At 37.0% G+C, this 15005-nt stretch overlaps 1 protein-coding gene across 1 annotated transcript; it reads left to right on the top strand.

The window, feature by feature from the left end:
- The first annotated feature begins 12541 nt into the window (after positions 1-12541).
- Positions 12542-13561, top strand: ier3 (immediate early response 3). Its single transcript, XM_087785574.1, has one exon. The coding sequence runs from the start codon at positions 12590-12592 to the stop codon at positions 13130-13132; it is 543 nt and encodes a 180-aa protein (XP_087641700.1). The 5' UTR covers positions 12542-12589; the 3' UTR covers positions 13133-13561.
- The last annotated feature ends 1444 nt before the right edge of the window (positions 13562-15005 follow it).

The raw sequence follows: 15005 nt of genomic DNA, 5'->3' as shown, positions 1-15005 counted from the left end.
GGTGTTGTGATAGTGTAGTAACAAGTATATATGTGTAGTATTGTCCAGTACTTGACTCTGGTGTTGTGATAGTGTAGTAACAAGTATATATGTGTAGTATTGTTGAGTACTTGACTCTGGTGTTGTGATAGTGTAGTAACAAGTATATATGTGTAGTATTGTCCAGTACTTGACTCTGGTGTTGTGATAGTGTAGTAACAAGTATATATGTGTAGTATTGTCGAGTACTTGACTCTGATGTTGTGATAGTGTAGTAACAAGTATATATGTGTAGTATTGTCCAGTACTTGACTCTGGTGTTGTGATAGTGTAGTAACAAGGATATATGTGTAGTATTGTCCAGTACTTGACTCTGGTGTTGTGATAGTGTAGTAACAAGTATATATGTGTAGTATTGTCCAGTACTTGACTCTGGTGTTGTGATAGTGTAGTAACAAGTATATATGTGTAGTATTGTTGAGTACTTGACTCTGGTGTTGTGATAGTGTAGTAACAAGTATATATGTGTAGTATTGTCCAGTACTTGACTCTGGTGTTGTGATAGTGTAGTAACAAGTATATATGTGTAGTATTGTCTAGTACTTAACTCTGGTGTTGTGATAGTGTAGTAACAAGTATATATGTGTAGTATTGTCCAGTACTTGCCTCTGGTGTTGTGATAGTGTAGTAACAAGTATATATGTGTAGTATTGTCTAGTACTTAACTCTGGTGTTGTGATAGTGTAGTAACAAGTATATATGTGTAGTATTGTCCAGTACTTGACTCTGGTGTTGTGATAGTGTAGTAACAAGTATATATGTGTAGTATTGTCCAGTACTTGACTCTGGTGTTGTGATAGTGTAGTAACAAGTATATATGTGTAGTATTGTCCAGTACTTGACTCTGGTTTTTTGATAGTGTAGTAACATGTATATATGTGTAGTATTGTCCAGTACATGACTCTGGTGTTGTGATAGTGTAGTAACAAGTATATATGTGTAGTATTGTCCAGTACTTGACTCTGGTGTTGTGATAGTGTAGTAACAAGTATATATGTGTAGTTTTGTTGAGTACTTGACTCTGGTGTTGTGATAGTGTAGTAACAAGTATATATGTGTAGTATTGTCCAGTACTTGACTCTGGTGTTGTGATAGTGTAGTAACAAGTATATATGTGTAGTATTGTTGAGTACTTGACTCTGGTGTTGTGATAGTGTAGTAACAAGTATATATGTGTAGTATTGTCCAGTACTTGACTCTGGTGTTGTGATAGTGTAGTAACAAGTATATATGTGTAGTATTGTCCAGTACTTGACTCTGGTGTTGTGATAGTGTAGTAACAAGGATATATGTGTAGTATTGTCCAGTACTTGACTCTGGTGTTGTGATAGTGTAATAACAAGGATATATGTGTAGTATTGTCCAGTACTTGACTCTGGTGTTGTGATAGTGTAGTAACAAGGATATATGTGTAGTATTGTCCAGTACTTGACTCTGGTGTTGTGATAGTGTAGTAACAAGGATATATGTGTAGTATTGTCCAGTACTTGACTCTGGTGTTGTAGTATTTACAGACCACATGACTCTTGACGAAGTCGTAACTGCTTTCGTTTGTTTTCAAACCAAAATTTGTCCAAACATCCAATTTAAAAGCTGCTGGTTCACTGTATCCTCTCGTCCTCAGTCATTGCCTGGATCTCAGGATTTGCTCCTTTAGCTGCGGAGGACGTAATAAATGCTGCCATCTGGCTGCAAAACATTTAATTGCAACACAAATATTTACTAATGTGAATATTTTCATTTTATTTAAAAAAAAACTATTTTAAATACACTTAACTGAAATAGCAACCATTAAAAAACTATAATAAAAATAATATATGATACAAAAGCAAAAGAAAAAGAAATCCAGAATCGATATCCTGAAAAAAAACATTGTGATACATCAATATTTCACTAAGAGCAAGTGTAATGGCGTGGGTTCAAATATTTCGGTTCATCTTTTCTGCAGCCTTGAGCTCCGCAGTTCTGTCTCAGGAAACGGAGGCGCCGTGGGAAGCATGTGTATCATCTCGGGAGGAATGTTTGGGTGTCAACCGTAACCTTCTTCTTTGTGGAGATGAAACGATGAGTCAGCGAGGTAATCCCTCCCGTCGGCCAACTGGAGACACGACATGCAGTATATCTTCTCCAGGCTCGTGTCGCTGTGTGAGAACCTGAGTGTCGGCGCTTGTCTTGGAATGTAAACCAGAAGTTTCCAAAGGTCTTGTATTTTTTTGTCGTTGTTTGCACACGTGCTGAACGGTTCCAGAAATAGAAAAAAGTTTCCCGACTTTCATATTCACCGTTTAAAAATATCCAAAAATGTTCCAGATGTGAGCGTCGATACTTCCTGCTGGTTCTGGGTTCTGGGTCACTTTAAGACCTAAACCCACCAAGTCCAATCATTCAGACCTTATCCTTGACGTCTTCATTTCCTGACAAATTAAACCTAATTTTAACCTTTTATTAAACTTTTTTTTTTCATATCGGAACCAAAGTTCATTGATGGAAATATAGAAAAAATACCCTTTAGCTCAGCTTCTTAAAAGATTAAAAATTGTAATGTATTTGGACCAAAACAAAAGTTAAATCTCTGATTTTATTTTTAATTTCAACAGTCCATGAATAAGGACCCCATGTATTATTAGATGGCTTATTATTGTAGTAAAATCACACTTAAATAAACATATTTTTATACAATTATCTCACAAATTGAAAAAAGAAAATCATTTTTAAGTTCATGAATTCTGATAAGGTCGCCTCACAGCAAGAAGGTTGCTGGTTCGCTTCCAGTCCGAGCCAATAGGTGACCTTTCAGTCTGGAGTCTGGGTTTACTCCGGGCACTCCGGTTTCCTCCCACAGTCCAAAAACATAAAGAGGAACGTGGGAAAAATTGTCCATAGGTATTGGTGTGTGTGTGAATGGTTGTCTGTCTTTGTGTGTGCCCTGCGACAGACTGGCTTCCTGTCCAGGGTGTCCCCTACCTTTAGCCCAATGAAACTGGGATAGACTCCAGTCTCCCCGCGTCCCACACAAGGGATAGAGCGGTAGAAAATGAATGAATGAATGAATTCTGATAAAGCTATGGCTTGACAAAAAAAACCTGGTTAAATACACTGATAATCTGAGTTAATCCCTCTGAGATTATGACTAACGTGAGATCAATGTCACTTCGTTGTCAGGTCCTTATATAGACAAAGAGACTCGATAATGACTCTCGACTCGTCTGTCGCTCACGATGACTACATTGAAAGCTTCGTAGAGACATCACGTCAGTGTGTGTCAGTGTCGTCGTTCCTTCACCGCACTTTTGAACCTGGCATTCCTGGCATAGTTCAGTACAGTAACCGTCTCTGTCTTCAGAGTTCCCAGCATCCAGGAAGTGTTGACCTTTAATACCACTTTCATCTTTCACCAAAGCAGGAATGGAGTTCCTCATAGTATCACAATTAAACAGGAAAGTCCAGATTTTTCAACACAAAGATAATCTTCTTTAATGGCATGAATGAATGAAAAAGACCCAACGAAGACATTACAAGCTATTAATCATCGTCTTCTTTCTTTCCCTCAACATCAGTTTTAGTTGGAAGTCACTGTCAAATTGTTGACCTCAAAAAGCCTTATCTTATCTTAAACACTGCTTCTTTATCGGTGACAATATCAACATTAATTCCATTTTATTTAAGACAACGATCCCGCGGACCACATTTAATGAGTGGCGGGCCACATTTGGCCCCCGGGCCATGACAGATTTGATTTAGATAAGGTCTCTTGCAAACGTCTTTCTTAGGACTCAAGTTTTGAATGAAGATCAAATGAAACCTGGAAGAACTTGAACCTCTGGAGCAGTTGCTGTGTTAGACTGAGGTGGTCGAGGTGTGAATGACTTTCAGAGGGATGTAGAATTTAGCATCTTTGTGCTGCAGAGTCACCATGACAAGATCACTTGCAGACCACATGACTCTTGACGAAGTCGTAACTGTGATCATTTGTTTTCAAACCAAAATATGTCCAAACATCAGTTTTAAAAGCTGCTGGAGTCACTGTATCCTCTCGTCCTCAGTCATCGCCAGGATCTCGCCAATTTTCTTTTTTTTTTTAGCTGCAGAAGTTGAATTGCAACAGAAAAAATGAACAAACGTCATGAATATTTGAATATTATTCTTTCTTTTTTATTCTTGAAGGCGTTTAGATCAGGGGTCACCAACCTTTTTGCAACTGCGAGCTACTTCAAGGTCATTGTGTATTTAAAAACATCAGTTTTGTACACAATTTAGAAATAATTCAATATATTTGATCACGGATGATACACTAAATCCCTCTAATACAAGTCTTCAATAACACATTAAAAGAACAGAGAATTGAAGATAATACGATGGTTACTTTGGTTTCTACTCCTTTTGAGTCTTTAAAAAAGAAATTCTCGTATCTTTAAAATTCTCCCTTTTATTACAAATTGAACAATTCACAGTTTTCCTGTCAATAAACTAGGGAAATACACAATAAAAAAAAAGGATTCTATAGATTTGTATTTATACTTTAATAAGCATTTATCTCCACAATAATAGAAAACAATAGATCATTTAATGCTGTAACACAAGAGAACCAGACCTGCTAGATCCAAACTGGGCTCCAGACGCTTATGTAAGAATGACATTGTTGCTCCGTTTTTTTTTTTTTAAATAACTAGTCTAGTGTGTTGAACATACTGGAGAAAATGAGAAAAGGAAGACTAATGATGTCATGAGGTGATTGAGGAGGTCAGCTGTGACGAGGAAAGATGGTGAAGACAAGAGGAGAACAAGACAGAATAAGCAGGAATTGTATGACGTTAAACGTCTTGCTTCAGCTCCTTCTTCAGAAAACAAGGGGATCTCCTGGAAAGCAGAAGGCGTGAAAGAACCAGGACGGACAACACACACCTGGGTCAGCGCTTTATTTTAAATCCCTTATTCTGCGCTGCATTCAAAGATGGTTATTAAAGACACGACTGAAGACTACGTGACATGAACTTGATCCGCTTTTGAACAAAGCGGGAGAGAAAGTTCACCTCAAGATGGTTTGCTTGCGAAACATTGTTACACGACTCCACTGTTGACGGAATCTTCAGAGTTGTCAAAATATCTGGGTTAAGGTGAAGATATAAGGTTTCAATAAACACTTCTTTATCGGAGAAATATATCTTCTATTACATTCTTTTTTTTACATTTTTAAATCTATTTGTTTTAAAATGAAAGCTTATGTAATTTTCTATTCAAATCTGAATTTAGATTTTTCAAATCTATTTTCTACTTGTAAGTATTTATTTATTCCTTAATGTTTCTTCTTTATTCTCGATCATGTCAGTCCAAAATTCAATACTTTTGCGTTCGATGATCTACTGACTCCTTCAAGAAGCATCTTAAGACATTCTTAATTGTGCTTTTTCTTAACTTACTGGGACTTCTGTGTTTGTCTTATGTGTCTTGATATTTTAAAGTATATATATTTTAAGTGTTTATTGTTTTTGATTGTTCAAGTGCTTTGTGACCCTGGTCTAGAAAGATCTTTACAAATAACTATTACTTCCTTACTTACTTACTGACAACAGCATCTAAAAGTATCTAAATATAAAACATAAATATGCTACTTTATTTTATCCAGAAGATAACATTCTTCTTCAAACTTTGTTTGTTAGACTGACGCAAACAACAGGCATTTAGTGTTTATATGTCATTAAACTTGGAAAAAAAAGCATCTTTACCAGGTTTTTATTCATTGGAAGGCTTGACATCTAAGGACAGAGTCATAAATGAGTCATACAAGGAAAAGAAAAGAGAAAAGCAGGGGATTAATAAAATATCTATGTTTGAAGGTCACACTTTCAAAGATTTGAAATGAAGAGAACGCACACAGGAAAAACTATTTAAAAATGAAAGAAATGCAAATATATAAATATATACCTGAATTAAAATAAAATAAAATACAACAAAAGTGAAATTATAATGTGGGTGGAGAGAGATTAGACACGTAAGATCATGAATCACTTTATAATCGTCGCGTTTTTTCCTTAATGCTTCGCTGCAAAGTCGCAGTAAATGAATTATTTTATTATTTTATTATTATAAAAGACAGATGTTGAACATTTATAAGTTCTATTGTATTGTATCGGAGGAAAAAAAAGGCTGTACATCTGGCGCCTGAATTGTTAAATAACTATTAATAAATATGTTTGCAAGAATCTCAACGTCACGAAGAATGAAGTGTTGAATGAAGCTAAGAAGACTGAAGGTCAGTCGTTGTTCTGGAGTTATTGAATCAGTTTAAGTGTGTGTGTGTGTGTGTGTGTGTGTCAGGGTGCAGCTACTGGTTCTTCTTGTTGCTACAAAAGAAAACTTCTCCGGATCACAGGCATCTTTTGAAAGTTCTTTGAGTCGTTTTGAATCTTTAAGGTTTTGTTGAAACAAAAACGTAAAAAACGATGTTAATAAAGTTCCACTTAATAAGATGCACAAAATCCCGGTAAAACTAGTATTACAAGGTCATTTGAACTCCAAATGTTACTTAACTCTCTAGTGTCTATTAAACTATTTGAATTAATTTTCCAGGAAATATTGACGACGTGACAAGAAAGACTTAGACATACTTTAACTTCTTTATTGTCCCCTTTAATTTCTGTTTCATTATACACACTAGTGTAGTGGAATAAATACAGTGAAAAAGCAGTTTAAAATATCAACAGTTACAATTTCTGTCCATAATATCACAGAATAAAAAGATATAATTAAAATAAAAGGTTTTCCACATTTCCAATGTTCATTCATATATACCAAGTTTGTATCAGAGACTGGTTTAGGGATCAGTAAAGTGTGCTTACCATCTGGATCCCTAAATATTTTGAAGAATTAGTTGCAACTTTAACTCCATTTTTTCCCTTCTTTACATCTGTGTGTTTTGTGCGAGCAAGTCACATGTTATAAAATATTAATATCTGTTAGTTGCTTTTGATATTAAAAAAAAAAGAAATCAATTCTTAATGTATAAATATTTCTTATTTCTCCGAGTGCTTTAAAGTTTAAGTTCAGTCAGATATTGACCCTGACGTTATTGAGTTTAACTAAAGACGTTCATGACCTTCACCACGTCTTCATCTGGCTTCACTTTACACTCACTCCACGTCACATGACTTCTAGTCTGAGAATTTTTTCTCTTCTGTTCATCTGCTGGAATTTTGTAGCCGGCGCTGACGTAAAAACACCCTTTTTTCCTCCCGCGAGTCCAGCAGTTACAGGAATGAACACCAGCCCGTGGTGGTCGTGAGTGACATAACATACTTTCCCTCCATCACGAGAGGAGGTTCCAACTCGGGAAGTGACGACGCGGCAAATTCATCATCATGTTTGGTTTGTGGCACGAGAGTCTAAGACTTCCAGGATCATATCAAAGACAGTCTCGCCATGAAACTGGTCGACCTCTTCGACAGGACTGCGCCTCTTCCTGCACGTACCCCCGTTCACATGGCTCAGGTCCAGCCCCGGCATTCAAAAGACCCCTTTGATCGGAGGCCACGCCGCCGAAGTGACCCACATACCCGCCGTATAACGACCACATGTGACCAGGGGGCGTCACTCGAGGGGGGCGGGAGGGGGGGGGGGGGGTCCACGTTTGTTTAGCTGCCTCAGTGAGGAACCGCAGGGGGAGAAACCATGATGGTGGAAGAAGAAGGGATGGAAAAGAGATGTGGAGACGATGACTTTGTTGAAGCGGGAAGTTTGATGCACGACACGACCATGTGGTGGGGGTCGTTTGTGGGTCGTTAGAGGGTCGTTTGTGGGTCGTTTGTGGGTCGTTTGTGGGTCGTTTGTGGGTCGTTTGTGGGTCGTTTGTGGGTCGTTTGTGGGTCATTCATATTGTGGACGAAGAGTCGGGATATTATTTTCAGAGTAATCAGTTCTTTTTAGAGGTCTATACAAAAAACGTTTGTTCATTTTAATGTAGCGACTGGAGCTCAGTTGTCTTCGTCTTCATCTTCGTCCACTTGGAAACTGTCTCTGCGTTACACAACCTCTCCAATTGAACTGAACTTAAAATGAGCATTTGTGTGATAACCGTTGTGTTGTTCAAAGCGTCGATGTGTGCAAGTGTTGACAGTTGGTGTGCAGGAATGTTCTAGGATGTTCGTGATTGTGTGGGCGTTTGGATAATTGTTCAGGGGTGTGTTTGCCAGTGTAGCCGTGTGTGAAGATGTGTGTATTGTCAACAAATGTCGGGTTGTGTAGTTTTACTGTGCATGAACATTGATGCAGGTGCACAAAAGTGTGTTTGTTTGAGTGTTTTCAATCAGTTTTTTGCTTTTCTTTGTGTTGTGCGTTGATATTACTTCAGCATTAACTTGTACTTAGTTGTGTAATTTGGTTTGGTTGTGTAGCAGTTTATAGATGTGACTTGTAGTCTGGTTTACACAAGTGTGTATTTGAATAGAGGTGTGTTACTGTGAATGTGTTTTTTTTCTTGGTGTTTTGTTAAATCTTAAACGTTAATAATTGTGTATTTTATGAGTCAGTGTGTAGCCTAATGTGTGTGTATCGTTGCATATGTGTGTCGGCCCAAGTTTGTTAGTGTGTACTATAGCGTGTATTTTTTCATATTTTGAAATGTGTGTATATGTTCAGTAGTACTTTCTTTATCTTTGTGTGCTCATAACCTGTGTGTTAATGTGTGTTGTGAGTCTGCTTTGGTGTGGGTTTGAATTTTCCATTATGTGTGTGTGTATGTGGGTATACACTGCGTTGTGTGCTTTTCAATTGTTGGAATATTTTTGCCGGTCCAAGTTTCTTAGTGTGTTCTAAAGCGTGTATTTTTGTATGTTTTCAAATCTTTTTCCATATGTTGTACATGACCTGTGTGTAAATGTGTGTTGTGAGTCTGCTTTGGTGTGGGTTTGAATTTTCCATTATGTGTGTGTGTATGTGGGTATACACTGCGTTGTGTGCTTTTCAATTGTTGGAATATTTTTGCCGGTCCAAGTTTCTTAGTGTGTTCTAAAGCGTGTATTTTTGTATGTTTTCAAATCTTTTTCCATATGTTGTACATGACCTGTGTGTAAATGTGTGTTGTGAGTCTGCTTTGGTGTGAGTTTGCCAGTATGTGTGTGTGTGTGCATGTGGGTAAAACACACAACGCAGTGTGTGTTAATAATATTTTTGTTTGGATAAGATTGGGGGAAAAAGGGAACTATTTTCAATATTAATAAGTCAAATATTTTGAAGGACTTGTAACTGATTTGAACTGAGTTGTGTGAGAAACAGTTTTGCAACTTTTATTTTATTACAACATTTCCTCGTCTTGGTATCAGTTTAAGTCCCAGTTTTTTCCCACCACAACAGAGAATGTTGACTCAAAAACCATCAGCGCGACGATGACATCAGCGTTAAGCCAGTGTCAGTTTGTGAATCAGTCGAAGAGGTTTCTATTCGTCTGCTACCTTTACCGTGAAAAACCTCGTCAGGTGTCAGGATCAGGGCAAACAGCCAAGTCACGTACACAAGGTTTCAGAGCAAGAACACAAAAAGTGACGTAGACTCTAGTCACAGAAGTTTAATCCCTTATCAAAACCAAACGTGCAAGTCTTAAAACATGTTGCATTAGAGCGTCGTGTCACACAGGAAACACAGCTTCTCCTTTTCATGGTAATTTCATGTTGTTTCGTTGACAAATTAAACTCTGGAAACTCCCCGAACCACAGTTTTAATGGAACAACCCTGGAGTTTAAATTCCTAAAATAGAAATGTTTCACTATTTTCATCACAATGATCCTTAATTGGTTTCTTCTTGAAATTTTATTTCCTCCTGAGTTTCTCTGAAAAATTCACCTTAAATACACGTTTATCCAGTGAGTGAGTTATTTTAATATTAAAGAACCTTTCGGTTCATTTTTTATCGTCATTTTTTTTTGTATTTAACTCAAAATATCCAGCTGAGTTTTAAGTTTGCTGGTAAAGTTGTTGAAACTTTCCAGCAAACGTGTTGTGTCTCTACTGTACACGTATGTGTTGGCATGTGAACGAGGTCATGCTGACGTGTTTATTTACCTTCCAGGTGGAATTTCTTGAATTTGCGACACAAATGAATGCTTGTGAATTATGAATGTGACTTTGAAAGTAGAGACTTTTTGTTTTTGCATGATTTCACTCGTAAATAATGTAACTTAGACTGTGATAACAAACATAGAAAACTGGCTTCTTATTTCAATAGAATATTTAAAGGTCCGTGTACTTTCCGTTCATTCAATATTTATCATTTTTGAAACGCAAATCAAAAAACAGATTTCAGGAATTTTTATTTTATTTTAATTTTTTAAACAGGAAATTAAAACCCAATTTAATGGCATCTTCTTCAAAAAATCGATACGCTTTCAGAAAAGATCTCGAATTTCTGTATCTCATTTTTCAATGTTTAAATCTTCAGTGTTTGAGGATGGATTCTGAAACAGGAAGTGCAGGTTCAGTGACGTGGGTGAGATGATTATTACTGCTGATGACTTAATAACTCCTGTGGAGTCATATTACTTAGAACTATACAGTCACATTAACATTGAACTTGTTCATATCCCCATCTTTCTTCATATAAATCTTTATAACTTCTTGTGTCTTAATAATATTTACTGTATACAAAAAAGACGTTTGCAATACATTTCATTTTTTTTCCTTCAGTAAATCACGTGATTTTGTAAATTATGTTGCTTTATTGTTTAAATAAATCAAGGTTGTCAATAAAAATGATGAGAAAAAAACATAATTCTAGATAGCTAGAAATAACTCGGCTCGCCTTGTGGTAAGAAAAAGTATTGCATGTCTACGTCTGACTTAATCGATCAGCAGCGATCATTAGATCTGAGACATTGACTGAAGACACTCATGCTGTAAGTTAAGGTTATATTGGAGATATACTGAGAAAGAACAACACAGAGGCATCTATTTGTATTGGATCAGTCAGATATGATTGACAGTTCAGTACCTTGAGTCCTCAAACCCGTTATCAGCCTCGACCTTCACTGTCTAAAGACTAAATACTGACACATTAACATTATACACACATATATATATATAAAAAAATTCTGCAAGTATAAAAATCAAAAATAGAAAATCAAGGCAAATTCCACTTTTATGGCTGTATTTTAATTAAAAAAAACCTGCTGCACATATTGAAAAAATAAAATGTGTGTTTCAAACTTTAACATGGATTGGTTCACAGTTTTGACGTTAGTTTTTAATGATAAATGAACGGTTGATGGTATATCAGTGACATCAGTATTTTAATTTGGTAAATTTGACATTTCATATGTTGAAAATGTCATTTAAACGTTTTTTTGTTGATGTTTTTTACACAATTACTAATTTAATTTGATCATTTCTATATTGGTAGGTTGAATTTGTTTATGTATTTAATCATTTATTTTAAAATGAATATTTTCTCTTCAATTTACGCATAGAATTTGATATTTGAATTCCAATAATTTGAAAATACACTTTCTAACATTTATATTTTTCAATTTGTAGACTTTTAAATTAAAAAATAAAATAGTTAATAACTAGCGATCTTCCCAGACTGATTGAATCGAGCACGGAGCCCCTCGCTCTGAATTTCAAAATGAAAACTACCTCTGCTGCCAAATACCTGAAATGTTACTGTTCGCTTTGGGAGCCGCCATCAAGAATTGATGTACAAGTGTCTCTACGTCGTCACATGATCACCTGTGAGTCACATGATTGGCTGAAAGTTTGATCAAGAAGCTCGGTGTTCTATTGGTAACGTCTGGAGACTCTGTTATACCAACATTTTTATATTGAATTTAAAAAGCTACTAATAATTCAAATTCATTCAATAAAGTTTTACCTTACCCTTAATAAAAATGTTATAAATGTTTACTGAATTAAGAGTATTTTTCCAGCGTGTCCTGGGTCTGCCTTTGGCTCCCTCCCAACTGGATATACCAGGAAGTGATAATAAATAACTTAAAAATACTTTGAGAAGTTATTTTTAAATCTCTTTGTAAGGCCAATATGTAATGAAGAATCAATGCTTTTTTTAATTTGAATTAAAATATCCAACTCTATGTGTAAAAAAAGCTTAATTTTAAAAATATTTTAATTTTTATATTCAATTCTTTAAAAAAAAAACCAAATAAAAAGATTATTTTTTCAACATTTGACACTTTAAATTCAACCCTACATTATTCTGATGGCACTGACATACATGGATAAATACTGTTAATAACTTACTTATAAATACTGTTTTTGTTGCTCTTCCATGTACACATAAAGTACCTGGGAAATACTTCCTCACCTTATTGTCAACTTTCATAATTCCGGATGATTCAGCAGATTCTTCAGTCTGTCGTCAGATTCTTTCTCAGATGATTTTTGTTGTAACTTTTCATTCTTGAGCAACAGGAGGTGAGAAGGAGTGTCCAGAGCTGGAGGGCGTGACCCAGAAGAAGAAAAGAACAGCATTGACTTTGAAAGTATAAAACCAGGACTCTCCGCAGTAGAGATCATACACCTGACACCCTCACAGAGACCAGAAAGCAACATGTATTCAAGGACGAACAGCGTGACCATGACGGTCCAGCCCGAGAGGTTCGCCTTCCCCAGGATGGCCACGAGAAACACGGAGCCGGAGGTCTTCACCTTCGAGCGGATCCCGGCTCAAGCCACCGCCGTGAGCTCCTTCGTGCCCGCCCGGCCCAAGAAGCGCTGCACCCGGGTCATGTACCCGGCCAAGGTGCGCATGCACCTGCCGCCCCCGGAGAAGAACCAGGCCAAGCGCTGGCTGATCCTCCTGTGCCTGGTGGTCCTCTGGCAGATCTACTCCGAGGACCCGTGCGTCGACGCGCCGCTGGGCAGCACCGGGAACCCGATCCAGAGCGTCCAGTCAGCGGAGGAACAAGCGGGCGCATCAGCGTCAAGACCCGCCTGTCAAGAGGCTTCGACCATCGACTCGGTTCTGCCCGGATCCGCCTGCGTCCCCGCGGGTCAGGAGCCGCAGAGCAGCCGCGGGTTCGAGCAGAGCGCGGCGGGGAACAGCTACATGGTGGCCCTGCTGGTCTACCACAGACTGGGCGGAGACAAGTAAAAATCCATTCAATTGGAGAGGAACACTAAACCAGAACCATCGGGTTCTTTATTTAAAAAAAAAAAGAACAATCGAAAATCCTCCAGGAAAAAGCAGCGGTGCGCTCGCTGTGACGCAGCCCGGGGAGGACGCACCAGACGCCGGCGTCAGTCCGAGCAGCTCCCGCTGAGAGGTGGAGGAGCAGAGGACACTTGAAGAACTGATACTTGAACTTGACAAAACTTGAAATGACACGAGTGTGATCGAGACGCACAATGACTGTTACTGCACTTAGCCGAAGGGAAAAAAAGTGGAATTTTATTACACACTTGAAAATTCACTTTACTAGGCCCAAACTGACAATGTTTGACGTTTATTTATGATATTTATTTGTTATTTGCTATTTATTGAACACAATTTTAATAAAAAAAAATGTTTGAATGAATTCTATATTTGTGCTTGTTTTATTTTTACTATCGACAAATTATTCTCTTTTTATATGTTTGAGATATTTATGTAAGTGATATATATTTATTTATTAATAATATATATATATGTATATTACTAATATAGAGGCACTAGTTTGTGTACTTGACCATGGCAAACAAAAAGTAAAATCACTTCAATAGTTTCAATTAACAATATAAACCTTTTGAAGTTGAATATGTTTTATTTGAAACAAGAGTACATGGAAACGTAAGTAAGTAAGTAATTTGTATTTATATAGCGCTTTTCCAGACCAGGGTCACAAAGCGCTTAAACAATCAAAACAATACTCAATAAAATATATACTTTAAAGGTCAAGATAAAACTGAGAACAACACAGGAGTCTCAGAAAATCAAGGAAAAGCCTGAACAAATAAAAATGTCTTAAGATGTTTCTTGAAGGAGTCAGTAGATCATCAAACACAGATGTTTGTTGAAGGAGTCAGTAGATCATCAAACACAGATGTTTGTTGAAGGAGTCAGTAGGTCATCAAACACAGATGTTTCTTGAAGGAGTCAGTAGATCATCAAACACAGATGTTTCTTGAAGGAGTCAGTAGATCATCAAACACAGATGTTTCTTGAAGGAGTCAGTAGATCATCAAACACAGATGTTTCTTGAAGGAGTCAGTAGATCATCAAACACAGATGTTTCTTGAAGGAGTCAGTAGATCATCAAACACAGATGTTTCTTGAAGGAGTCAGTAGATCATCAAACACAGATGTTTCTTGAAGGAGTCAGTAGATCATCAAACACAGATGTTTCTTGAAGGAGTCAGTAGATCATCAAACACAGATGTTTCTTGAAGGAGTCAGTAGATCATCAAACACAGAGATGTTTCTTGAAGGAGTCAGTAGATCATCAAACACAGATGTTTCTTGAAGGAGTCAGTAGATCATCAAACACAGATGTTTCTTGAAGGAGTCAGTAGATCATCAAACACAGATGTTTCTTGAAGGAGTCAGTAGATCATCAAACACAGATGTTTCTTGAAGGAGTCAGTAGATCATCAAACACAGATGTTTCTTGAAGGAGTCAGTAGATCATCAAACACAGAGATCGTTCCAAAGCTTAGGAGCAACAGCCTGAAAAGATTTCTCTTCTCTGGTCCTCAACGGAAACGTCATGTTTTTAAGGAGATAATTGTCTGATACTATTTCAAACAAATACCTGGCGAGGTACAATGTAAACAATGTGACAGAAATGGCCGCACTAATGGAAACTTCAGCTCAAGTGTAAACAGTTTCCTGCTCGTCTTCATTCTTCAGTGAGTGTTTTATGTTCGTCAAGCAGAGAAACACAGAGTGAAATAAGAAGATCGTCAACAGATTACAGTTTTGTTGATGCAGATTTAAAAATAACAATGACAGATGAATGTCAAAAAAGACCATGAACATTTAGAAAAAC

The sequence above is a fragment of the Callionymus lyra genome, chromosome 1, assembly GCF_982586985.1.
Source record: "Callionymus lyra chromosome 1, fCalLyr1.hap1.1, whole genome shotgun sequence".
Lineage (NCBI taxonomy): Eukaryota > Metazoa > Chordata > Actinopteri > Syngnathiformes > Callionymidae > Callionymus > Callionymus lyra.
Note: the sequence above shows the minus strand (reverse complement) of the source record. Positions and strands in the feature narration are given on the sequence as shown.

What these genes read in the sequence shown, in the direction of transcription:
- ier3 (XM_087785574.1), top strand. Translation starts at nt 12,590, where the DNA reads ATGTATTCAAGGACGAACAGCGTGACCATGACGGTCCAGCCCGAGAGG.